The following is a 26,231-nucleotide window of genomic DNA, read 5'->3' as shown; positions in this document are numbered from 1 at the left end:
CACGGAGCAGAAGAGGGTTTTTCTCCCGATGGAAAAAGCCCAGGACCTCCAGAACATGGTCAGAGACCTGCTAAAACCAAAAAGAGTGTCTGTTCATCAATGCACTCGAGTTCTGGGGGAAATGGTGGCAGCCTACGAGGCCATCCCATTCGGCAGGTTTCATGCGAGGACATTTCAGTGGGACCTTCTGGACAAGTGGTCCGGGTCCCATCTACAAATACATCAGAAAATAAGCCTGTCCCCCAGGTCCAGGGTGTCTCTCCTGTGGTGGCTGCAGAGTGCTCAACTTCTAGAGGGTCGCAGGTTCGGCATTCAGGACTGGGTTCTTGTGACCACGGACGCGAGCCTCCGAGGATGGGGAGCAGTCACACAAGGAAGAAATTTTCAGGGACTATGGTCAAGCCAGGAAGCTTGTCTGCACATCAACATACTGGAATTAAGGGCCATATACAAGGGCCATATACAACGGCCTACGACAAGCGGAGAATCTTCTTCGCGACCTACCGGTTCTGATTCAATCCGACAACGTCACAGCCGTGGCTCATGTAAACCGCCAAGGCGGGACAAGGAGCAGAGTGGCAATGGCGGAAGCCACCAGGATTCTTCGGTGGGCGGAAAATCACGTAAGCGCTCTGTCAGCAGTCTTCATTCCGGGAGTGGACAACTGGGAAGCAGACTTCCTCAGCAGGCACGATCTCCATCCAGGAGAGTGGGGACTTCATCAAGAAGTTTTTGCAGAGATAACAAGTCCTTGGGGAATTCCTCAAATAGACATGATGGCGTCACGCCTCAACAAGAAGCTTCGGAGGTATTGTGCCAGGTCAAGGGACCCTCAGGCAGTAGCGGTGGACGCCCTGGTGACACCATGGGTGTTTCAGTCTGTCTGTGTTCCCTCCCTTCCTCTCATCTCAAAAATATTGAGAATCATAAGACAAAAAAGAGTGCAGACAATATTCATTGTTCCAGATTGGCCTCGAAGGGCCTGGTACTCAGATCTTCAGGAAATGCTCACAGAAGATCCGTGGCCTCTTCCTCTCACGGGAGGACCTGTTACAGCAGGGGCCCTGCGTGTTCCAAGACTTACCGCGGTTACGTTTGACGGCATGGCGGTTGAACACCGAATCCTAGCTAGGAAAGGTATTCCGGAAGAAGTCATCCCTACGCTGATAAAGGCTAGGAAGGAGGTGACGGCGAAACATTATCACCGTATCTGGATGAAGTATGTTTCTTAGTGTGAAGCCAAGAATGCTCCTATGGAGGATTTCCATCTGGGCCGTTTTCTCCTTTCTACAGAGAGGAGTGGATATGGGCCTGAAGTTAGGCTCCATTAAGGTACAGATTTCGACCCTATCTATATTCTTTCAGAAGGAATTGGCTTCTCTCCCAGAAGTCCAGACTTTTGTAAAGGGAGTGCTGCACATCCAGCCTCCTTTTGTGCCCCCAGTGGCACCATGGGACCTTAACGTGGTATTACGGTTCCTAAAATCTCACTGGTTTGAACCACTTCAGACGGTTGAATTAAAATTTCTCACTTGGACGGTGGTCATGTTGTTGGCCTTGGCATCTGCGAGGCGGGCGTCCAAATTGTCGGCCTTGTCTCACAAGAGCCCCTATCTGATTTTCCATGTGGATAGAGCGGAGTTGAGGACTCGTCCTCAATTTTTGCCCAAGGTGGTTTCATCATTTCATATGAACCAACCTATTGTGGTACCTGTGGCTACGGGGGACTTGGAGGACTCCAAGTCCCTAGATGTAGTCAGGGCCTTAAAAATCTATGTAGCCAGGACGGCTCGGGTTAGGAAAACAGAAGCACTGTTTGTCCTGTATGCAGCCAACAAAGTTGGTGCTCCTGCTTCGAAGCAGACTATTGCTCGCTGGATCTGTATCACGATTCAGCAGGCTCATTCTACGGCAGGATTGCCGTTACCAAATTCGGTAAAGGCCCATTCCACTAGGAAGGTGGGCTCTTCTTGGGCGGCTGCCCGAGGCGTCTCGGCTTTACAACTTTGCCAAGCAGCTACCTGGTCGGGTTCAAACACTTTTGCAGAGTTCTATAAGTTTGATACCCTGGCTGATGAGGACCTTGCGTTTGCTCAGTTGGTGCTGCAGAGTCATCCGCACTCTCCCGCCCGGTCTGGAGCTTTGGTATAAACCCCATGGTCCTTACGGAGTCCCCAGCATCCTCTAGGACGTAAGAGAAAATAAGATTTTAAACCTACCGGTAAATCTTTTTCTCCTAGTCCGTAGAGGATGCAGGGCGCCCGTCCCAGTGCGGACTAAATCTGCAAGGCTTGTATATAGTTGTTGCTTACATAAGGGTTATGTTACAGTTGAAATCAGTCTTTGCCTGATGCTGTTTGTTGCATACTGTTAACTGGTTGCGTATATTCCATGTTATACGGTGTGGATGGTGTGGGCTGGTATGAATCTTGCCCTTGGATTACCAAAATCCTTTCCTCGTACTGTCCGTCTCCTCTGGGCACAGTTCTCTAACTGAGGTCTGGAGGAGGAGCCAGTGCACACCCATTCTAAAGTTCTTTATAGTGCCCATGTCTCCTGCGGAGCCCGTCTATACCCCATGTCCTTACGGAGTCCCCAGCATCCTCTACGGACTAGGAGAAAAAGATTTACCGGTAGGTTTAAAATCTTATTATTTTGTGATAACCGCATACATTATTGTACAATTGTTGAATATTACACACGACCTTCCTGATTAGGAGACCATTTCACATTGCAATATTTTTTGTAGCTGCGGGGGGGGTGTTAATCAGAAACAAGCAAGTTAGTGAAGCATAAGATTAGAGGAACACATAGTTTATATGGTATGCTGTACAAGAGGGTTGACTTTGCATATATCTGACTTGTGAAAGCAGCAGTGCTCACCCAGGAAATTATGTTGGAAAAAGCCCATCCACGAATCAGTCACTGCCTTTGCAAATAAACTGCTTTTTTAACAGTAGTGCAGCCTAAAGAATAACTTTTTTACCGCTTTTCTATTGGGCATAATAATAAAACACCTGACATTACCACTAGAGTAAGCACAAAACTTAAATGAGGCTAATGTATTCACTGAGTGTTTAATGCGATACAATATCAGTTACCAAAACCTGATGTAATATACATGTAGCACTGTAGCAACAGTATAGATTCCGCTAAGCCTGAATTCTGTATTTGATCTGTGTAATGCGTGGTGCTGTTTAATCCTTAACACTAACTGCTTTAAAGGTAGGTCATGTTTCACACAATGACAGTGACCATTATACCTTTTTGCTGCAAAATGATTGATTGCTGTCAGTACTACATATCAGATGGTTCATGCGTTTGATTAAATGTAATAATATTGATTGCTTACCTATCTGTTGCAAAGGATGTTTCTCAGGTGTTCTAATTCATCCACCTACAGCATGTGCTTATATTCATTGATTTTTATTTTGTAACCCTATTGTAAGGGTATGTAGTAATAGTTATGTTTTAGTTGCTACGGTTTATTCCACACAACAGTGCCATGGACTACAAAAGCACCTCACAGGATTTCCTTTCATACATTCATAGTGCCACCAATACATACACTTAGATCTAAAGAAGTGTTTTGATTTTGTAATAATTTTTAAACATATTTTCACCCTTCCGTGGTAAATATCTCTTGTGTTTTACCAACAGGTGAGCACACATGGCTATTCCCAGAACCAGATTTTAGTGTGGAAATATCCGTCTCTAACACAAGTGGCAAAGTTGACTGGACATTCTTACAGAGTTCTATACCTTGTGAGTGATTTACCGTGGCGAGTGGGGTTTAGTATAAAAGTGCTTGATACATGTTAAAGTACTTTGATTTGTCATTATATTCTATGAGAGTCCTAGTCTAACTCCAGTCACACTAATTGTTACAGCTTAGGTACTTTCATAGTCCTTCCTTCCTTTTAACGTGTTAAAAGACCTGGTAGACAGATATAGGGTCAGGTACAGGGTTACAAGCATGTCTGTTTTGTGATCTTGTATGTTTTCAAACTTTACATGCTCTGGAGCTGAGTACTTGCAAGACAGATTGGCGCACAGTCGCAGACACCAAACTCATTTCTGTTCCAACTGGAAAGGCTGGAAGTGGAAGAGGTGTTCTCACATAACCAATATACAGTACATATTGGTACATGGAATTATAGCCTTGTAGTTTCACAAAGATGCTAACAAAACCAGACCTAAAATGTGCTACTGCTTCAGTGTAGAAATAGCAAAATGAAGAAGATAGATAAAACGTCACCATGTGTGGGGGAATTCAAATGGTTTCTCCCACGGCTGCCACTAGATGGAGCCTGAGGGAGCAATTCAATTGTTACTCTGTTCGGGCATACATCCTGCAGGGGGACAGGTTTCTGCTCTCAGCCTCCTTAGGTGGTGAGCAGATATGTGCGGAAACTCCAAGGTTTGAATACCTTAAAACACATGAGTAAGACTGAGGTAAAATTCAGGCACCAACCTAGCACAACCAGGTAGGCAGTCTATGGGTACATACACGTAGGTAACCTTAAACCCAGGGATAAATGCTAAAGAAATAAGCAATGGCACCAAACAGTAAAATAAACAGAACAAACACCAATGACCATCATGTACTGTAGCACTCGATTTCAATAAATTGGTTATGCGTGCATATGGGGAGAAAGATAAAACAGAGTATAGCGTGATTTTTGTCACAGATAATAAAATGTATTAAACCTGAAATAAATAAAATCCGATAACTTCTAAAACGGAAGCCTCCATACAAGAATTAGGTAAGAGTCCAGCTTGTACTATGGAAAATGCAGGTAGTCTCCTCTCCCCACCCTTCCCCACCTCTCTGTGTCTAAAAAAAACACTCCTAGCGTCCAATAAGTACTGCTCCTATGCTGTCACACTTACTTCCATTTAGACAGGTTTAGCTGCAAGCAATACGAGGCTAAAACTGGGTGCAAAAAGTACGATAATTAATAGGCGACGGAAACAAATTGCTCTGTTGGGCGCCCATTAATTATCGCAGCTGTTAAAATAATTGAATTGCCCCCAGTGAGTGGTTGGTTGCTATATCAGCAGCACCCCTTAAAGCACTGCTGTCATATGTACAGGAGTTAGCAGCAGTTTTTTTCTACCCTTCTTTTTTTTCCCCTTTTAATATAGCACTTGCTTTTTGTGCTTAGTATTTCTCTGACGTCCTAAGTGGATGCTGGGGACTCCGTCAGGACCATGGGGGAATAGCGGCTCCGCAGGAGACAGGGCACAAAAGTAAAAGCTTTAGGATCAGGTGGTGTGCACTGGCTCCTCCCCCTATGACCCTCCTCCAAGCCTCAGTTAGATCTTTGTGCCCGGCCGAGAAGGGTGCAATCTAGGTGGCTCTCCTAAAGAGCTGCTTAGAGTAAAAGTTTTGTTAGGTCTTTTATTTTCAGTGAGTCCTGCTGGCAACAGGCTCACTGCATCGAGGGACTTAGGGGAGAAGGAGTGAACTCACCTGCGTGCAGGATGGATTGGCTTCTTAGGCTACTGGACACTAGCTCCAGAGGGACGATCACAGGTACAGCCTGGATGGGTCACCGGAGCCGCGCCGCCGACCCCCTTGCAGATGCTGAAGAGAGAAGAGGTCCAGAAATCGGCGGCTGAAGACTTCCCAGTCTTAAGGTAGCGCACAGCACTGCAGCTGTGCGCCATTGCTCTCAGCACACTTCACACCAACGGTCACTGAGGGTGCAGGGCGCTTGGGGGGGCGCCCTGGGCAGCAATGAAAATACCTATACTGGCTAAAAATACATCACATATAGCCTCTGGGGCTATATGGATGTATTTAACCCCTGCCAGGTTGTCAGAAAAACGGGAGAAGAAGCCCGCCGAAAAGGGGGCGGGGCCTATTCTCCTCAGCACACAGCGCCATTTTCCCTCACAGAACTGCTGGTGGGAAGGCTCCCAGGCTCTCCCCTGCACTGCACTACAGAAACAGGGTTAAAACAGAGAGGGGGGGCACTTATTTGGCGATATGATTATATATTAAGATGCTATAAGGGGAAAACACTTATATAAAGGTTGTCCCTGTATAATTATAGCGTTTTGGTGTGTGCTGGCAAACTCTCCCTCTGTCTCCCCAAAGGGCTAGTGGGGTCCTGTCCTCTATCAGAGCATTCCCTGTGTGTGTGCTGGGTGTCGGTACGTGTGTGTCGACATGTATGAGGACGATGTTGGTGAGGAGGCGGGGCAATTGCCTGTAATGGTGATGTCACTCTCTAGGGAGTCGACTCCGGAATGGATGGCGTATTTAGGGAATTACGTGATAATGTCAACACGCTGCAAGGTCGGTTGACGACATGAGACGGCCGGCAAACAAATTAGTACCTGTCCAGGCGGCTCAAACACCGTCAGGGGCTTTAAAACGCCCATTTACCTCAGTCGGTCGACACAGACACAGACAGGGACACTGACTCCAGTGTCGACGGTGAAGAAACAAACGTATTTTCCTTTAGGGCCACACGTTACATGTTAAGGGCAATGAAGGAGGTGTTACATATTTCTGATACTACAAGTACCACAAAAAAGGGTATTATGTGGGGTGTGAAAAAACTACCTGTAGTTTTTCCTGAATCAGATAAATTAGCGCTCACACGCTTATTAAAACAAGTGGCGTTACCGTCTCCAGATACGGCCGCCCTCAAGGAGCCAGCTAATAGGAGGCTGAAAAATATCCTAAAGAGTATATACACACATACTGGTGTTATACTGCGACCAGCGATCGCCTCAGCCTGGATGTGCAGCGCTGGGGTGGCTTGGTCGGATTCCCTGACTGAAAATATTGATACCCTTGACAGGGACAGTAATTTATTGACTATAGAGCATTTCTATATATACGAGATGCACAGAGGGATATTTGCACTCTGGCATCATGAGTAAGTGCGATGTCCATGTCTGCCAGAAGATGTTTATGGACACGACAGTGGTCAGGTGATGCACATTCCAAACGGCACGTGGAAGTATTGCCGTATAAAGGGGAGGAGTTATTTGGGGTCGGTCCATCGGACCTGGTGGCCACGGCAACAGCTGGAAAATCCACCTTTTTACCCCAAGTCACATCTCAGCAGAAAAAGACACCGTCTTTTCAGCCTCAGTCCTTTCGTCCCCATAAGGGCAAGCGGGCAAAAGGCCAGTCATATCTGCCCAGGGGTAGAGGAACGGAAGAAGACTGCAGCAGGCAGCCCCTTCCCAGGAACAGAAGCCCTCCACCGCTTCTGCCAAGTCCTCAGCATGACGCTGGGGCCGTACAAGCGGACTCGGGTGCGGTGGGGGGGGGGGTCGTCTCAAGAGTTTCAGCGCGCAGTGGGCTCACTCGCAAGTGGACCCCTGGATCCTACAAGTAGTATCCCAGGGGTACAGATTGGAAATTCGAGACGTCTCCCCCTCGCAGGTTCCTGAAATCTGCTTTACCAACGTCTCCCTCCGACAGGGAGGCATTATTGGAAACAATTCACAAGCTGTATTCCCAGCAGGTGATAATCAAAGTACCCCTCCTACAACAAGGAAAAGGGTATTATTTCACACTATTTGTGGTACTGAAGCCAGACGGCTCGGTGAGACCTATTCTAAATCTGAAATATTTGAACACTTACATACAAAGGTTCAAATCAAGATGGAGTCACTCAGAGCAGTGATAGCGAACCAGGAAGAAGGGGACTATATGGTGTCCCTGGACATCAAGGATCCTTACCTCCATGTCCCAATTTGCCCTTCTCACCAAGGGTACCTCAGGTTCGTGGTACAAAACTGTCACTATCAGTTTCAGACGCTGCCGTTTGGATTGTCCACGGCACCCCGGGTCTTTACCAAGGTAATGGCCGAAATGATGATTCTTCTTCAAAGAAAAGGCGTCTTAAGTATCCCTTACTTGGACGATCTCCTGATAAGGGCAAGGTCCAGAGAACAGTTGGAGGTCGGAGTAGCACTATCTCAAGTAGTTCTACGACAGCACGGGTGGATTCTAAATATTCCAAAATCGCATCTGTCTCCGACGACACGTCTGCTGTTCCTAGGGATGATTCTGGACACAGTCCAGAAAAAGGTGTTTCTCCCGGAGGAGAAAGCCAGGGAGTTATCCGAGCTAGTCAGGAACCTCCTAAAACCAGGAAAAGTGTCAGTGCATTATTGCACAAGGGTCCTGGGAAAAATGGTGGCTTCTTACGAAGCGATTCCATTCGGCAGATTTCACGCAAGAATTTTTCAGTGGGATCTGCTGGAAAAATGGTCCGGATCGCATCTTCAGATGCATCAGCGGATAACCCTGTCTCCAAGGACAAGGGTGTCTCTTCTGTGGTGGCTGCAGAGTGCTCATCTACTTAAGGGCCACAGATTCGGCATTCAGGATTGGGTCCTGGTGACCACGGATGCCAGCCTGAAAGGCTGGGGAGCAGTCACAGAAGGAAAAAAATTTCCAGGGAGTGTGATCAAGTCTGGAGACTTCTCTCCACATAAATGTACTGGAGCTAAGAGCAATTTACAATGCTCTAAGCTTAGCAAGACCTCTGCTTCAAGGTCAGCCGGTATTGATCCAGTGGGACAACATCACGGCAGTCGCCCACGTAAACAGACAGGGCGGCACAAGAAGCAGGAGGGCAATGGCAGAAACTGCAAGGATTCTTCGCTGGGCGGAAAATCATGTGATAACACTGTCAGCAGTGTTCATTCCGGGAGTCGACAACTGGGAAGCAGACTTCCTCGGCACGACCTCCACCCGGGAGAGTGGGGACTTCATCGGGAAGTTTTCCACATGATTGTGAACCGTTGGGAAAGACCAAAGGTGGACATGATGACGTCCCGCCTGAACAAAAAACTGGACAGGTATTGCGCCAGGTCAAGAGACCCTCAGGCAATAGCTGTGGACGTTCTGGTAACACCGTGGGTGTACCAGTCGGTGTATGTGTTCCCTCCTCTGCTTCTCATACCTAAGGTACTGAGAATTATAAGACGTAGAGGAGTAAGAACTATACTCGTGGCTCCGGATTGGCCAAGAAGGACTTGGTACCCGGAACTTCAAGAGATGCTCACAGAGGACTCATGGCCTCTGCCGCTAAGAAGGGACTTGCTTCAGCAAGTACCATGTCTGTTCCAAGACTTACCGCGGCTGCGTTTGACGGCATGGCGGTTGAACGCCGGATCCTAAGGGAAAAAGGCATTCCGGAAGAGGTAATTCCTACCCTGGTCAAAGCCAGGAAGGAGGTGACCGCACAACATTATCACCACATGTGGCGAAAATATGTTGCGTGGTGTGAGGCCAGGAAGGCCCCACGAAGAAATTTCAACTCGGTCGATTCCTGCATTTCCTGCAAACAGGAGTGTCTATGGGCCTCAAATTGGGGTCCATTAAGGTTCAAATTTCGGCCCTGTCGATTTTCTTCCAGAAAGCATTGGCTTCAGTTCCTGAAGTCCAGAAGTTTGTCAAGGGAGTACTGCATATACAACCCCCTTTTTGTGCCTCCAGTGGCACTGTGGGATCTCAACGTAGTTCTGGGATTCCTCAAATCACATTGGTTTAAACCGCTCAAATCTGTGGATTTGAAATATCTCACATGGAAAGTGACCATGATGTTGGCCCTGGCCTCGGCCAGGCGAGTGTCAGAATTGGCGGCTTTGTCTCACAAAAGCCCATATCTGATTGTCCATTCGGACAGCGCAGAGCTGCGGACTCGTCCCCAGTTTCTCCCTAAGGTGGTGTCAGCTTTTCACCTGAACCAGCTTATTGTGGTACCTGCGGCTACTAGGGACTTGGAGGACTCCAAGTTGCTGGATGTTGTCAGGGCCCTGAAAATATAGGTTTCCAGGACGGCTGGAGTCAGGAAAACTGACTTGCTGTTATCCTGTATGCACCCAACAAACTGGGTGCTCTTGCTTCTAAGCAGACGATTGCTAGTTGGATGTGTAGTACAATTCAGCTTGCACATTCTGTGGCAGGCCTGCCACAGCCAAAATATGTAAATGGCCATTCCACAAGGAAGGTGGGCTCATCTTGGGCGGCTGCCCGAGGGGTCTCGGCTTTACAACTTTGCCGAGCTGCTACTTGGTCAGGGGCACACCCTGGCTGAGGAGGACCTGGAGTTCTCTCACTCGGTGCTGCAGAGTCATCCGCACTCTCCCGCCCGTTTGGGAGCTTTGGTATAATCCCCATGGTCCTGACGGAGTCCCCAGCATCCACTTAGGACGTCAGAGAAAATAAGAATTTACTTACCGATAATTCTATTTCTCGTAGTCCGTAGTGGATGCTGGGCGCCCATCCCAAGTGCGGATTGTCTTCAATACTTGTACATAGTTATTGTTACAAAAATCGGGTTGTTATTGTTGTGAGCCATCTTTTCAGAGGCTCCGCTGTTATCATGCTGTTAACTGGGTTCAGATCACAGGTTGTACAGTGTGATTGGTGTGGCTGGTATGAGTCTTACCCGGGATTCAAAATCCTTCCTTATTGTGTACGCTCGTCCGGGCACAGTATCCTAACTGAGGCTTGGAGGAGGGTCATAGGGGGAGGAGCCAGTGCACACCACCTGATCCTAAAGCTTTTACTTTTGTGCCCTGTCTCCTGCGGAGCCGCTATTCCCCCATGGTCCTGACGGAGTCCCCAGCATCCACTACGGACTACGAGAAATAGAATTATCGGTAAGTAAATTCTTATTTTTTGATTATTAGGCTTTACTTTCTATACTGAACTGTCACAAAAGTGGTGCGCTAAATTGGTCTTCCAGTTGTCCACTATATTCTGCATGCTGTTGCTCACACACATGGACCATGTTACACTGTACAGATAGCTGTGGAATTATGTTGGCATTACCTTTGCTTATTCGGAGTGCAAGTTCTTTTTGCCTGCAGCTCTGAATCATCCCTAGAGGCCCTTATGTAATAGTTCCAGAGATTTAGCAGCTGTTTTAAATCTACGGTGCTAAATAGCGCTGGTTCCTGCAACTATTAGACTATTACATACTGTATGGGTCAGTCTTTCCAGAATTTTCACGAGGAGTAAAATACACCTAAATTATAGTTTCTAGTGAATTTGCATCACAGTTCTACTTAACTGGCATGGTCAGATTTCATGCAACTGCGTCGTTCCACCCTGTCCTCCCGTTTTTGACGAGGAGATCCGTTCTGCAGATGTGTTAATATAATGTTTAAATATTTTAAAGAATACTTTTTCAACTTTATTAAATAAAAGAAATTTTAAAAAACAATGTTAACGCTTTTGAAGGGAAAAATAGTCAGTTAAGTGGTTAAACAGTCTGCCATTAATGAAGATGTGATGTTAGGTGACCAGTTGTGACAGTTGGATAATTTCTGTTTTTATTATCGCAGCAAGAAAGTGTACAATACTATATACTTCATCAGAAAACGAATGTCTCACTTTTAAATAAACTTAATAGCACATTTAAAGTGAGGTGTTTGATTTGTTCTGTTTGTGTACTGGTATAAAATATTGTCATGCGTTAAATATCAAAAATATTCTACGGCTCCATTTTAACCTTTTGTGTTTATTTTTTACATTTTATTTTTTAATAGGCCATGTCCCCAGATGGTGAAGCTATTGTCACAGGTGCTGGAGATGAAACACTGAGATTCTGGAATGTTTTTAGCAAAACAAGATCTACAAAGGTGAGGTTACCCGTCAAATAATAATTCCATTCATGTCAGAACCCGACAGGTTTGGCCCTTTCCCGACAATGGCAATCCGACTTTTTTTTAAAGTAGGATTGACATTGCCGAAAACAGGGCTAAAACCTGTCTGGTTTGGCTGCGCTTCCGACAACACACGTGGATCGGCTGCTTAAGCTGCGGATCCACTTGCTTTCCGACAGGCTTACGACAAGTCGGGAATTCCCACTTGTCTAAAAAGAAAAGAAAAAAAAACAGCCGGCATTGAATAGGTCGGAACCCCTTCCGACCTATTCCTGTCGGTAACTGCTTTCTTTCCGTCAAGACGGCAGTTTCCGACAATTATTGAATTCACCACTAAACCTTAATATGGAAAACCACTCCTTAGCAAACTGTAAAATAATAAGAATTTACTCACCGGTAATTCTATTTCTCGTAGTCCGTAGTGGATGCTGGGAACTCCGTAAGGACCATGGGGAATGGACGGGCTCCGCAGGAGATAGGGCACTTTAAGAAAGACTTTGGATTCTGGGTGTGCACTGGCTCCTCCCTCTATGCCCCTCCAGACCTCAGTTTTAGACTGTGCCCAGAGGAGAATGGGTGCACTGCAGGGAGCTCTCCTGAGTTTCCTGCTTAGAAAGCATTTTTGTTTTGATTTTTTTTCTCTTTTTCAGGGAGCACTGCTGGCAACAGGCTCCCTGCATCGAGGGACTGAGGAGAGAGGAGCAGACCTACTTAAATGATAGGCTCTGCTTCCTCGGCTACTGGACACCATTAGCTCCAGAGGGAGTGAACACAGGTTCGTCCTGGGCGTTCACCCCCAGAGCCGCGCCGCCGTTCTCCTCACAGAGCCAGAAGAAACGAAGCCAGAAGACGTCTAAGGCGGCAAAAGCTTTCGGTGCTTCACAGAGGTAACGCACAGCAGCGCAGCTGTGCGTCATTGCTCCCATATACCTCACACACTCCGGTCACTGTACGGGTGCAGGGCGCAGGGGGGGGCGCCCTGGGCAGCAATAAAACACCTCTCCTATGGCAAAAGTATATATACATGTACAGGTGGGCACTGTACATGTATATAAAAGAGCCCCCGCCATTTTTTTGTAAGTTTGAGCGGGACAGAAGCCCACCGTCGAGGGGGCGGGGCTTCTCCCTCAGCACTCACCAGCGGCATTTTCTCTCCACAGCACCGCTGAGAGGAAGCTCCGCGGACTCTCCCCTGCTTGGCACACGGTGTAAGGGGGTTTTAAAGTAGAGGGGGGGCACATTATTGGCATTTACACATTAAGCAGCGCTACTGGGTAAACATTTTGTGTGTTTCTCCTGGGTCATATAGCGCTGGGGTGTGTGCTGGCATACTCTCTCTCTGTCTCTCCAAGGGGCCTCAAGGGTAACCTGTCTTCAGAAAAGAGATTCCCTGTGTGTGTGTGAAGTGTGTCGGTACGTGTGTGTCGACATGTTTGACGAGGAAGACTCACCTAAGGAGGAGGGGGAGTGCATGATTGTCAGGTCGCTGTCGGCAATGCCGACACCGGACTGGGTGGATATGTGGAATGTCTTGAATGCAAATGTAAATTTACTGCATAAATGGTTAGACAAGGCTGAAGCTAGGGATCAGTCAGGTGGTCAGACCATGCCTGTCCCTGTGGCACCAGGACCGTCGGGGTCCCAAAAACGCACCATATCCTAGATAACTGACACAGATACCGACACAGATACTGACTCTAGTGTCGACTATGAGGATGCAAAATTGCAACCAAAGGTGGTGGCAAAAGGCATTCGTTACATGATTATGGCCATTAAAGAGGTTTTGCATATCACTGAGGAACCCCCTGTCCCTGACACGAGGGTACACATGTATAAAGGGAAAAAGCCTGAGGTCACTTTTCCGTCCTCATTTGAGCTAAGCGACTTGTGCGAAAAGGCTTGGGAATCTCCAGATAGGAGACTACAAGTTCCCAAAAGGATTCTTATGGCGTATCCCTTTCCACAAAAGGACAGGATACGATGGGAATCTTCGCCTAAGGTAGACAAGGCGCTGACACGCTTATCCAAGAAGGTGGCACTGCCTTCTCAGGATACAGCTTCCCTCAAGGATCCTGCTGATCGTAAGCAGAAGGTTACCATGAAGCACAATTACACACATTCCGGTACTATCGTTAGACCGGCTATGGCATTGGCCTGGGTTTCTAGTGCTGTCGCAGCATGGACAGATTCCTTATCTATGGAACTTGACACCCTAGATAAGGATACCATTCTAATGACCCTAGAGCATATCAAAGATGCTGCTTTTATATATGAGGGATGCTCAAAGAGACATTTGTTTACTAAGCTCCAGAATAAATGCTATGTCTATTTCTGCTAGGCGACTCTTGTGGACCCGACAGTGGACGGGGGATGCCGACTCAAAGCGGCATATGGAGTCGTTGCCTTACAAGGGGGAGGAGTTGTTTGGAGAAGGCCTCTCGGACCTTGTCTCTACTGCTACGGCCGGTAAATCGAATTCCTTACCTTATGTTACCCCGCAGCATACTAAAAAGGCACCTCATTATCAAATGCAGTCCTTTCGTTCCAATAAAAGCAAGAAGGTACGGGGATCGTCCTTCCTTGCCAGAGGAAAAGGCAAGGGAAAAAAGCTGCATGCAGCTAGTTCCCAGGAGCAGAAGTCCTCCCCTACATCTGCAAAGTCAGCTCAAGTGGGGGCGCGTCTTCGCTTTTTCAGCCAGGTCTGGGTTCACTCACAGGTGGATCCCTGGGCTATAGAGATTGTTTCTCAGGGAAACAGGCTGGAATTCGAAGACGTGACTCCTCGCCGGTTTTTCAAATCGGCTCTGCCAGCTTCCCCGTCAGAGAGGGAGTTAGTGTTGTCTGCAATTCAAAAATTGTATCTTCAACAGGTGATAGTCAAAGTTCCTCTTCACCAGCAAGGAAAGGGGTATTACTCAACACTGTTTGTGGTCCCGAAACCGGACGGTTCGGTCAGGCCCATTTTGAATCTAAAATCCCTGAACTTGTACTTGAAAAAGTTCAAGTTCAAGATGGAATCGCTCAGAGCGGTCATCGCCAGCCTGGAGGTGGGGGGGGGGGGGGATTGGATGGTGTCCCTGGACATAAAGGATGCATACCTTCATGTTCCGATTTTCCCTCCTCACCAGGCGTTCCTGAGATTTGCAGCACTGGACTGTCATTACCAATTTCAGACGTTGCCATTTGGGCTTTCCACAGCCCCGAGAATTTTCACCAAGGTAATGGCGGAAATGATGGTGCTCCTGCGCAAGCAGGGGGTCACAATTATCCCATACTTGGACGATCTCCTCATAAAGTCGAGATCTCGGGAGAAGTTGCTGGACAGCGTGTCGCTGTCGGTGAGAATGTTGCAAAGGCACGGATGGATTCTCAATATACCGAAGTCCCAGCTAGTCCCTACAACGCGTCTGACCTTTCTGGGCCTGATTCTAGACACAGACCAGAAAAAGGTTTTTCTTCCGATGGAAAAGGCTCAGGAGCTCATAGCCCTGGTCAGGAACCTATTAAAGCTAAAAAAAGGTTTCAGTGCATTGTGTCCTGGGGAAGATGGTGGCATCGTACGAGGCCATCCCCTTCGGAAGGTTCCATGCGAGGACCTTTCAATGGGATCAACTGGACAAATGGTCCGGGTCCCATTTACAAATGCATCAAAGGATCACCCTGTCTTCCAGAGCCAGAGTATCTCTCCTGTGGTGGCTGCACAGTGCTCACCTCCTAGAAGGCCGCCGGTTCGGAATTCAGGACTGGATCCTGGTGACCACGGACGCAATCCTCCGGGGTTGGGGAGCAATCACACTGGGAAGAAATTTCCAAGGTCTCTGGTCAAATCTAGAGACTTGTCTCCACATCAACGTCCTGGAGTTGAGGGCTATATACAACGCCCTACGCCAAGCGGAGGCATTGCTTCGGAACAAACCGGTTCTGATTCAGTCGGACAATGTCACAGCAGCGGCTCATGTAAACCGCCAAGGCGGCACAAGGAGCAGAGTGGCCATGGCAGAAACGACCAGAATTCTTCGCTGGGCGGAAGGCCATGTAAGCGCCCTAGCAGCAGTATTCATCCCGGGGGTGGACAACTGGGAAGCGGACTTCCTCAGCAGACACGACCTGCATCCGGGAAAGTGGGGACTTCATCCAGAAGTCTTCGCACAGATCGTGGGTTGGTGGGGACTGCCTCAGATAGACATGATGGCGTCCCGTCTCAACAAAAAGCTAAAGCGGTATTGCGCCAGGTCAAGAGACCCTCAGGCGGTTACGGTGGACGCTCTAGTGACACCTTGGGTGTTCAGGTCGGTCTATGTGTTCCCTCCTCTACCTCTCATACCCAAGGTGTTGAGAATAATAAGACTAAGCAGAGTCAGGACAATCCTCATTGTTCCAGATTGGCCACGAAGGACTTGGTATCCGGATCTGCAAGAGTTGCTCACAGAAGATCCGTGGCCTCTTCCTCTAAGACAGGACCTGCTGCAGCAGGGGCCCTGTCTGTTCCAAGACTTACCGCAGCTGCGTTTGACGGCATGGCGGTTGAACGCCGGATCCTAGCGGAAAAAGGGATTCCGGAGGAGGTTATCCCTACGCTAATAAAGGCTAGGAAGGATGTGACATTGAAACATTATCACCGTATGTGGCGGAAATGTTTCTTGGTGTGAGGCCAGGGCTGCTCCTACGGAGGAGTTCCATTTGGGTCGTCTGCTTCACTTCCTGCAAACAGGAGTGGATTTGAGCCTAAAATTAGGGTCCATAAAGGTCCAAATTTCGGCCTTGTCCATTTTCTTTCAAAAAGAATTGGCTTCTATTTCTCTGATGTCCTAAGTGGATGCTGGGGACTCCGTAAGGACCATGGGGAATAGCGGCTCCGCAGGAGACAGGGCACAAAAGTAAAAGCTTTAGGATCAGGTGGTGTGCACTGGCTCCTCCCCCTATGACCATCCTCCAAGCCTCAGTTAGATCTTTGTGCCCGGCCGAGAAGGGTGCAATCTAGGTGGCTCTCCTAAAGAGCTGCTTAGAGTAAAAGTTTTGTTAGGTTTTTTATTTTCAGTGAGTCCTGCTGGCAACAGGCTCACTGCATCGAGGGACTTAGGGGAGAAGAAGTGAACTCACCTGCGTGCAGGATGGATTGGCTTCTTAGGCTACTGGACACTAGCTCCAGAGGGACGATCACAGGTACAGCCTGGATGGGTCACCGGAGCCGCGCCGCCGACCCCCTTGCAGATGCTGAAGAGAGAAGAGGTCCAGAAATCGGCGGCTGAAGACTTCCCAGTCTTCTTAAGGTAGCGCACAGCACTGCAGCTGTGCGCCATTGCTCTCAGCACACTTCACACCAACGGTCACTGAGGGTGCAGGGCGCTGGGGGGGGCGCCCTGGGCAGCAATGAAATACCTATGCTGGCTAAATATACATCACATATAGCCTCTGGGGCTATATGGATGTATTTAACCCCTGCCAGGTTGTCAGAAAAACGGGAGAAGAAGCCCGCCGAAAAGGGGGCGGGGCCTATTCTCCTCAGCACACAGTGCCATTTTCCCTCACAGAACTGCTGGTGGGAAGGCTCCCAGGCTCTCCCCTGCACTACAGAAACAGGGTTAAAACAGAGAGGGGGGGCATTTTTGTGGCGATATTATTACATATTAAGATGCTATAAGGGAAAACACTTATATAAGGTTGTCCCTGTAAAATTATAGCGTTTTGGTGTGTGCTGGCAAACTCTCCCTCTGTCTCCCCAAAGGGCTAGTGGGGTCCTGTCCTCTATCAGAGCATTCCCTGTGTGTGTGCTGTGTGTCGGTACGTGTGTGTCGACATGTATGAGGACGATGTTGGTGAGGAGGCGGAGCAATTGCCTGTAATGGTGATGTCACTCTCTAGGGAGTCGACACCGGAATGGATGGCTTATTTAGGGAATTACGTGATAATGTCAACAAGCTGCACGGACACTGACTCCAGTGTCGACGGTGAAGAAACAAACGTATTTTCCATTAGGGCCACACGTTACATGTTAAGGGCAATGAAGGAGGTGTTACATATTTCTGATACTACAAGTACCACAAAAAAGGGTATTATGTGGGGTGTGAAAAAACTAACTGTAGTTTTTCCTGAATCAGATAAATTAAATGAAGTGTGTGATGATGCGTGGGTCTCCCCCGATAGAAAATTAAAGGCGCTCACACGCTTATCAAAACAAGTGGCGTTACCGTCTCCAGATACGGCCGCCCTCAAGGAGCCAGCTAATAGGAGGCTGGAAAATATCCTAAAAAGTATATACACACATACTGGTGTTATACTGCGACCAGCGATCGCCTCAGCCTGGATGTGCAGCGCTGGGGTGGCTTGGTCGGATTCCCTGACTGAAAATATTGATACCCTTGACACAGAGGGATATTTGCACTCTGGCATCAAGAGTAAGTGCGATGTCCATGTCTGCCAGAAGATGTTTATGGACACGACAGTGGTCAGGTGATGCAGATTCCAAACGGCACATGGAAGTATTGCCGTATAAAGGGGAGGAGTTATTTGGGGTCGGTCCATCGGACCTGGTGGCCACGGCAACAGCTGGAAAATCCACCTTTTTACCCCAAGTCACATCTCAGCAGAAAAAGACACCGTCTTTTCAGCCTCAGTCCTTTCGTCCCCATAAGGGCAAGCGGGCAAAAGGCCAGTCATATCTGCCCAGGGGTAGAGGAACGGAAGAAGACTGCAGCAGGCAGCCCCTTCCCAGGAACAGAAGCCCTCCACCGCTTCTGCCAAGTCCTCAGCATGACGCTGGGGCCGTACAAGCGGACTCAGGTGCGGTGGGGGGGGTCGTCTCAAGAGTTTCAGCGCGCAGTGGGCTCACTCGCAAGTGGACCCCTGGATCCTACAAGTAGTATCCCAGGGGTACAGATTGGAAATTCGAGACGTCTCCCCCTCGCAGGTTCCTGAAATCTGCTTTACCAACGTCTCCCTCCGACAGGGAGGCAGTATTGGAAACAATTCACAAGCTGTATTCCCAGCAGGTGATAATCAAAGTACCCCTCCTACAACAAGGAAAGGGGTATTATTCCACACTATTTGTGGTACTGAAGCCAGACGGCTCGGTGAGATCTATTCTAAATCTGAAATCTTTGAACACTTACATACAAAGGTTCAAATCAAGATGGAGTCACTCAGAGCAGTGATAGCGAACCAGGAAGAAGGGGACTATATGGTGTCCCTGGACATCAAGGATGCTTACCTCCATGTCCCAAATTGCCCTTCTCACCAAGGGTACCTCAGATTCGTGGTACAGAACTGTCACTATCAGTTTCAGACGCTGCCGTTTGGATTGTCCACGGCACCCCGGGTCTTTACCAAGGTAATGGCCGAAATGATGATTCTTCTTCAAAGAAAAGGCGTCTTAATTATCCCTTACTTGGACGATCTCCTGATAAGGGCAAGGTCCAGAGAACAGTTGGAGGTCGGAGTAGCACTATCTCAAGTAGTTCTACGACAGCACGGGTGGATTCTAAATATTCCAAAATCGCAGCTGATTCCGACGACACGTCTGCTGTTACTAGGGATGATTCTGGACACAGTCCAGAAAAAGGTGTTTCTCCCGGAGGAGAAAGCCTGGGAGTTATCCGAGCTAGTTAGGAACCTCCTAGAACCAGGCCAAGTGTCAGTGCATCAATGCACAAGAGTCCTGGGAAAAATGGTGGCTTCTTACGAAGCGATTCCATTTGGCAGATTTCACGAAAGAATTTTTCAGTGGGATCTGCTGGACGAATGGTCCGGATCGCATCTTCAGATGCATCAGCGGATAATCCTGTCTCCAAGGACAAGGGTGTCTCTTCTGTGGTGGCTGCAGAGTGCTCATCTACTAGAGGGCAGCAGATTCGGCATTCAGGACTGGGTCCTGGTGACCACGGATGCCAGCCTGAGAGGCTGGGGAGCAGTCACACAGGGAAGAAATTTCCAAGGAGTGTGGTCAAGTCTGGAGACTTCTCTCCACATAAATATACTGGAGCTAAGGGCAATTTACAATGCTCTGAGCCTAGGAAGACCTCTGCTTCAAAGTCAACCGGTGCTGATCCAGTCGGACAACATCACGGCAGTCGCCCACGTAAACAGACAGGGCGGCACAAGAAGCAGGAGGGCAATGGCAGCAAGGATTCTTCGCTGGGCGAAAAATCATGTGATAACACTGTTAGCGGTGTTCATTCCGGGAGTGGACAACTGGGAAGCAGACTTCCTCAGCAGGCACGACCTCCACCCGGGAGAGTGGGGACTTCATCTGGAAGTCTTCCACATGATTGTGAACCGTTGGGAAAGACCAAAGGTGGACATGATGGCGTCCCGTCTGAACAAAAAACTGGACAGGTATTGCGCCAGGTCAAGAGACCCTCAGGCAATAGCTGGGACGCTCTGGTAACACCGTGGGTGTACCAGTCGGTGTATGTGTTCCCTCCTCTGCCTCTCATACCCAAGGTACTGAGAATTATAAGAAGGAGAGGAGTAAGAACTATCCTCGTGGCTCCGGATTGGCCAAGAAGGACTTGGTACCCGGAACTTCAAGAGATACTAAGAAGGGACTTGCTTCAGCAAGGATCATGTCTGTTCCAAGACTTACCGCGGCTGCGTTTGACGGCATGGCGGTTGAACGCCGGATCTTAAGGGAAAAAGGCATTCCGGAAGAGGTCATCCCTACCCTGGTCAGAGCCAGGAAGGAGGTGACCGCACAACATTATCACCGCATTTGGCGAAAATATGTTGCATGGTGTGAGGCCAGGAAGGCCCCCACGGAGGAATTTCAACTCAGTCGATTCCTACATTTCCTGCAAACAGGAGTGTCTATGTGCCTCAAATTGGGGTCCATTAAGGTTCAAATTTCGGCCCTGTCGATTTTCTTCCAGAAAGAATTGGCTTCAGTTCCTGAAGTCCAGAAGTTTGTCAAGGGAGTACTGCATATACAACCCCCTTTTGTGCCTCCAGTGGCACTGTGGGATCTCAACGTAGTTCTGGGATTCCTCAAATCACATTGGTTTAAACCGCTCAAATCTGTGGATTTGAAATATCTCACATGGAAAGTGACCATGCTGTTGGCCCTGGCCTCGGCCAGGCGAGTGTCAGAATTGGCGGCTTTGTCTCACAAAAGCCCATATCTGATTGTCCATTCGGACAGGGCAGAGCTGCGGACTCGTCCCCAGTTTCTCCATAAGGTGGTGTCAGCGTTTCACCTGAACCAGCTTATTGTGGTACCTGCGGATACTAGGGACTTGGAGGACTCCAAGTTGCTAGATGTTGTCAGGGCCCTGAAAATATATGTTTCCAGGACGGCTGGAGTCAGGAAAACTGACTTGCTGTTATCCTGTATGCACCCTACAAACGGGGTGCTCTTGCTTCTAAGCAGACGATTGCTAGTTGGATGTGTAGTACAATTCAGCTTGCACATTCTGTGGCAGGCCTGCCACAGCCAAAATATGTAAATGCCCATTCCACAAGGAAGGTGGGCTCATCTTGGGCGGCTGCCCGAGGGGTCTCGGCTTTACAACTTTGCCGAGCTGCTACTTGGTCAGGGGCAAACACGTTTGCAAAATTCTACAAATTTGATACCCTGGCTGAGGAGGACCTGGAGTTCTCTCATTCGGTGCTGCAGAGTCATCCGCACTCTCCCGCCCGTTTGGGAGCTTTGGTATAATCCCCATGGTCCTTACGGAGTCCCCAGCATCCACTTAGGACGTCAGAGAAAATAAGAATTTACTTACCGATAATTCTATTTCTCGTAGTCCGTAGTGGATGCTGGGCGCCCATCCCAAGTGCGGATTGTCTGCAATACTCGTACATAGTTATTGTTACAAAAATCGGGTTATTATTGTTGTGAGCCATCTTTTCAGAGGCTCCGCTGTTATCATGCTGTTAACTGGGTTCAGATCACAGGTTGTACAGTGTGATTGGTGTGGCTGGTATGAGTCTTACCCGGGATTCAAAATCCTTCCTTATTGTGTACGCTCGTCCGGGCACAGTATCCTAACTGAGGCTTGGAGGATGGTCATAGGGGGAGGAGCCAGTGCACACCACCTGATCCTAAAGCTTTTACTTTTGTGCCCTGTCTCCTGCGGAGCCGCTATTCCCCATGGTCCTTACGGAGTCCCCAGCATCCACTACGGACTACGAGAAATAGAATTATCGGTAAGTAAATTCTTATTTCCTGAAGTACAGACATTCGTGAAGGGGGTGCTGCATATTCAGCCTCCTTTCGTACCTCCGGTGGCGCCGTGGGATCTTAATGTGGTATTAAGTTTCCTCAGGTCACCTTGGTTTGAGCCACTCAAAACAGTGGAGTTGAAGTATCTCACTTGGAAAGTGGTCATGTTTTTGGCCTTGGCTTCGGCAAGGCGTGTTCCGGAATTGGCAGCTGTATCACATAAAAGCCCCTACCTGGTTTTTCACGTGGATAGGGCAGAGTTGAGGACGCGTCCTCCGTTTCTGCCAAAAGTGGTCTCATATTTTCATATGAACCAACCTATTGTCGTGCCTGTGGCTACACGGGACTTAGAGGATTCTGAGTCCCTGGATGTGGTCAGGGCTTTGAAGATTTATGTGACCAGAACAGCTAGGATCAGGAAGACTGAAGCTCTGTTTGTTCTGTATGCAGCCAACAAAGTTGGCGCTCCTGCTTCAAAGCAGACTATTGCTCGCTGGATCTGTAACACGATTCAGCAGGCGCATTCTACGGCGGTATTGCCATTGCCTAAATCGGTTAGGGCCCATTCCACTGGGAAGGTGGGCTCTTCTTGGGCGGCTGCCCGAGGGGTCTTGGCACTACAACTATGCCGAGCTGCTACTTGGTCGGGGTCAAACACCTTTGCAAAGTTCTATAAGTTTGATACCCAGGCTGAGGAGGACCTCCTGTTTGCTCAATCGGTGCTGCAGAGTCATCCGCTCCCGTTTGGGAGCTTTGGTATAATCCCCATTGTCCTTACGGAGTCCCCAGCATCCTCTAGGACGTTAGAGAAAATAAGATTTTACTTACCGGTAAATCTATTTCTCGTAGTCCGTAGAGGATGCTGGGCGCCTGTCCCAAGTGCGGACTTCTTCTGCAAGACTTGTATATAGTTATTGCTTACATAAGGGTTATGTTATAGTTTCATCGGTTTGAACCGAGACTATGTTGTTGTTCATGCTGTTAACTGGGTAGTTTATCACAGGTTATACGGTATGATTGGTGTGGCTGGTATGAATCTTGCCCCTGGATTAACTAAAATCCTTTCCTCGTACTGTCCGTCTCCTCTGGGCACAGTTTACCTAACTGAGGTCTGGAGGAGGGGCATAGAGGGAGGAGCCAGTGCACACCCAGAATCCAAAGTCTTTCTTAAAGTGCCCTTTCTCCTGCTGATTACGAGAAATAGATTTACCGGTAAGTAAAATCTTTATTTTCTCTGTGTCTCCTCTCAGATACAGTACGGCAGGCTTGCATTATAACTGTGTGTGTTATTGTGCTTACTGTGAAACATGGGTAAACACAAGCTGTGCAGTGTATGTCGCACTAGATTCTCTCCCTTATCTAATGACTCTGTTTCCTGTGAGCAATGCAGTTAATCTTCACAAATCAATGAAGGGACTCGGGGAGAGGGCACCTAGCCCCACTGGTTGGGGTCTCTTAAGACTATGATGTCTGATATGTCATCCCAGCTCACTGCTAATGTGCAGAACACTTAGCTACTAGAACAAGCTGTTGCTGATTTAGCTGCTAGGGCAGATGCACAGCCGCCCCCTCATACAGGTCCCTAGAAGCGTGGTTTACCTGCTATTCTATCTCATACAGATGATGATATACAGGATGATGGGGATGACCTGGACCCAGTTAGTGGGGATCCCGATGCTGCTCAGGGTATTGAATCCCTCATTTTGGCTATAAGGGATGTGTTATAGCTTCCTCTAGAGGACGCTGCATCACAGCAGTCGTTTTTCTTTCTACAAACAGACCTAATGTCACTTTCCCTGATTCTACAGAGTTAGATGACTTATTCAAACAGTCCTGGATAAATCAATAGACAAAAAATTCCAAGTGTCCAAAAAGTTTTTGCGCTCTTTCCCATTTGCTCCTGAAGGTAGACAATTTTGGGAGGAACCCCCTGGGGTGGATGTCTGTATCTCGCCTGTCTAAAAAGGCGGTGTTGCCTGCCCCGGGCTCCTTTACCATGAAGGATCTTGGGGATAGAAAGATTGAGACTACCCTAAAATCTATATATACAGCAGCCGATATATCACAAAGACCGGTCATTGCGGGTTGCTGGGTGACCCATACTATTTATTCTTGGGCCACTCAAATTCAGTGGGGCCTCTCAGGGGATATTCCCTTAGTTACTATGGTAACCCTTCTGAAGCACATTCAGGACACTACCGTGTACTCTGTGATTCCCTCAAATAGATGGGTAACATTAATGCTCGGACTTCTGCCATGGCAGTGGGCGCGCAGGGCCCTGTGGTTGCGTCAGTGGATTGCAGATGCAGAATCCAAACGTAGTGTGGAATCCCTCCCCTTTTCTGGGGAATGGCCTCTAGAGGCACCAGAGATAAGTCCAGAAAACCTGCAAGCACCAGTTCTCGGGAACAGTCCACCGGTTCCACGTGCCCACCCGGGGGACCTCGAGGTAGGAGCTCAACTGCACCACTTCAGCCGCGTCTGGGAGACCTCCTGCCAGGATGCCTGGGTCAGATATCTCGTTTCTCAGGGCTACAGGCTGGAGTTCTTCGGTACTCCCCCCTCAACGATTTTTTAAATCAAGCTTACCAGCTTTGGAGGATATGCATGTTACGTTGCAACAGGCAATCCAAAAGTTGGTTCAGTCCTGTGTCATTGTTCCAGTACCACAACGCGGCACGGGATTTTACTCAAACCTGTTTGTGGTGCCGAAACCGGACGGTTCGGTCAGACCCATTTTGAATCTCAAATCCTTGAATCCTTACTTGAAGGTGTTCAAGTTCAAGATGGAATCTCTGCGAGCAGTGATTGTGGGCCTGCAAGAACAGGAATTTATGGTTTCCTTGGATATCAAGGATGCCTAGCTCTATATTCCGATTTGGCCGCCTCATCAGGCGTACCTCCGGTTTGCCCTACTGGACAATCACTTCCAATTCCAGTCGCTACCCTTCGGCTTGTCCACAGCCCGAGGGTATTCACAAAGGTGATGGCGTAGATGATGTTCCAACTCCGGGTCCAGTGCGTCAGTGTAGTCCCTTATCTGGACGATCTTCTGATAAAGGTAAGATCCAGGGAGCTTTTGTTGCTCCACATCGACCACACCATCCATATTCTTTCAGACCATGGGTGGATCCTCAACTTGCAGAAGTCCTACCTGGAGCCAACTCAAAGGCTCCTGTTCCTGGGGATGTGGCTGAATACTGTGGCCCAGAAGGTGTTTCTACCAGAGGACAAGGCAAAAACGCTTCAGCAGATGGTCCGCGTGGTGCTCCGGCCTACTCGAGTGTCCATACATCTTTGCATAAGATTGCTGGGAAAAATGGTTGCCTCATACGAGGCGATCCAGTATGGGAGGTTCCATGCCAGAACATTTCAATTGGATCTCCTGAGCAAGTGGTCCGGATCGCATCTCCAGATGCACCGGATGATTCAGCTTTCACCTCAGGCCAGGATTTCCCTCCTGTGGTGGCTGCAGTCCTCCAATCTCCTGGCGGGCCGGAGTTTTGGGATTCAGGATTGGACCCTCCTCACGACGGATGCAAGTCTACGGGGATGGGGAGCTGTCACCCAAGGGGCGCAGTTCCAGGGCATGTTGTCAGCCCACGAGGCCCTCTTTTCGATCAATATTCTGTAACTTCGTGCGATCTACAGTGCTCTGCTTCAGGCTTCTCTGCTCAGGGATCATGAGATCCAGGTACAGTCGGACAATGCCACAGTGGTGGCGTATGTCAATCGTCAAGGAGGGACAAAAAGCAGAGCCTGCATGCGAGAGGTATCACAAATACTCCTCTGGGCGGAAAGAAATGCAAGAGCAATGTTCGTAATCTTCATTCTGGGTGTGGACAACTGGGAGGCGGACTTCTGACTCGTCACGATCTCCACCCGTGGGAGTGGGGGCTCCACCATCTAGTGTTCCAACAGATCATTGACTGGTGGGGTTGCCCACAAATAGACATGATGGCTTCTCGGTTCAACAAGAAATTTCCCTGGTACTGCTCATGGACCAGGAACCCTCAGGCGAGGGCAGTGGACGCACTGGCGTCGCCTTGGCCTTACCGGCTGGTCTACCTGTTTCCTCCGATTCCATTGCTCCCAAGGGTGCTAAAGCGAATCGGGCATCATGGTGTCCAGGCAATTCTAATTGCCTCAGAGGGCATGGTACGCGGATCTTCTGGACATGTCCGTCGAAAACCCTTGGCCTCTACCACTAAGAAGAGATCCTTTTCAACAAGGACCGTTCATCTACCCGGACTTACGGCAACTTCGTTTGATGGCATGGAGGTTGAGCGGAACATCCTAGCTCACAAGGGCCTTTCCAAAAAGGTTATTGCTACCATGGTTCAGGCCAGAAAACCTGTGAGGTCAAAACACTAGCATCATTTCTGCAGGAGATATGTCTCTTGGTGTGAGGAACGCACAT

The 26,231-nt window shown here is 48.6% G+C and overlaps 1 protein-coding gene across 3 annotated transcripts in view; it reads left to right on the top strand.

Moving 5' to 3' along the window:
* FZR1 (fizzy and cell division cycle 20 related 1) overlaps positions 1–26,231 on the top strand; it is a 366,770-nt gene that overhangs the window by 321,208 nt on the left and 19,331 nt on the right. For all 3 annotated transcript variants that reach the window (XM_063915431.1, XM_063915413.1, XM_063915422.1), the window contains 2 exons: positions 3,661–3,765; positions 11,539–11,631. In XM_063915431.1, coding sequence (XP_063771501.1) covers positions 3,661–3,765; positions 11,539–11,631 — 198 coding nt within the window. The remainder of the gene's footprint in view (positions 1–3,660; positions 3,766–11,538; positions 11,632–26,231) is intronic.

This window comes from Pseudophryne corroboree, chromosome 1, assembly GCF_028390025.1.
Source record: "Pseudophryne corroboree isolate aPseCor3 chromosome 1, aPseCor3.hap2, whole genome shotgun sequence".
Taxonomy (NCBI): domain Eukaryota; kingdom Metazoa; phylum Chordata; class Amphibia; order Anura; family Myobatrachidae; genus Pseudophryne; species Pseudophryne corroboree.
This window is presented reverse-complemented; position numbering and strand designations above follow the sequence as displayed.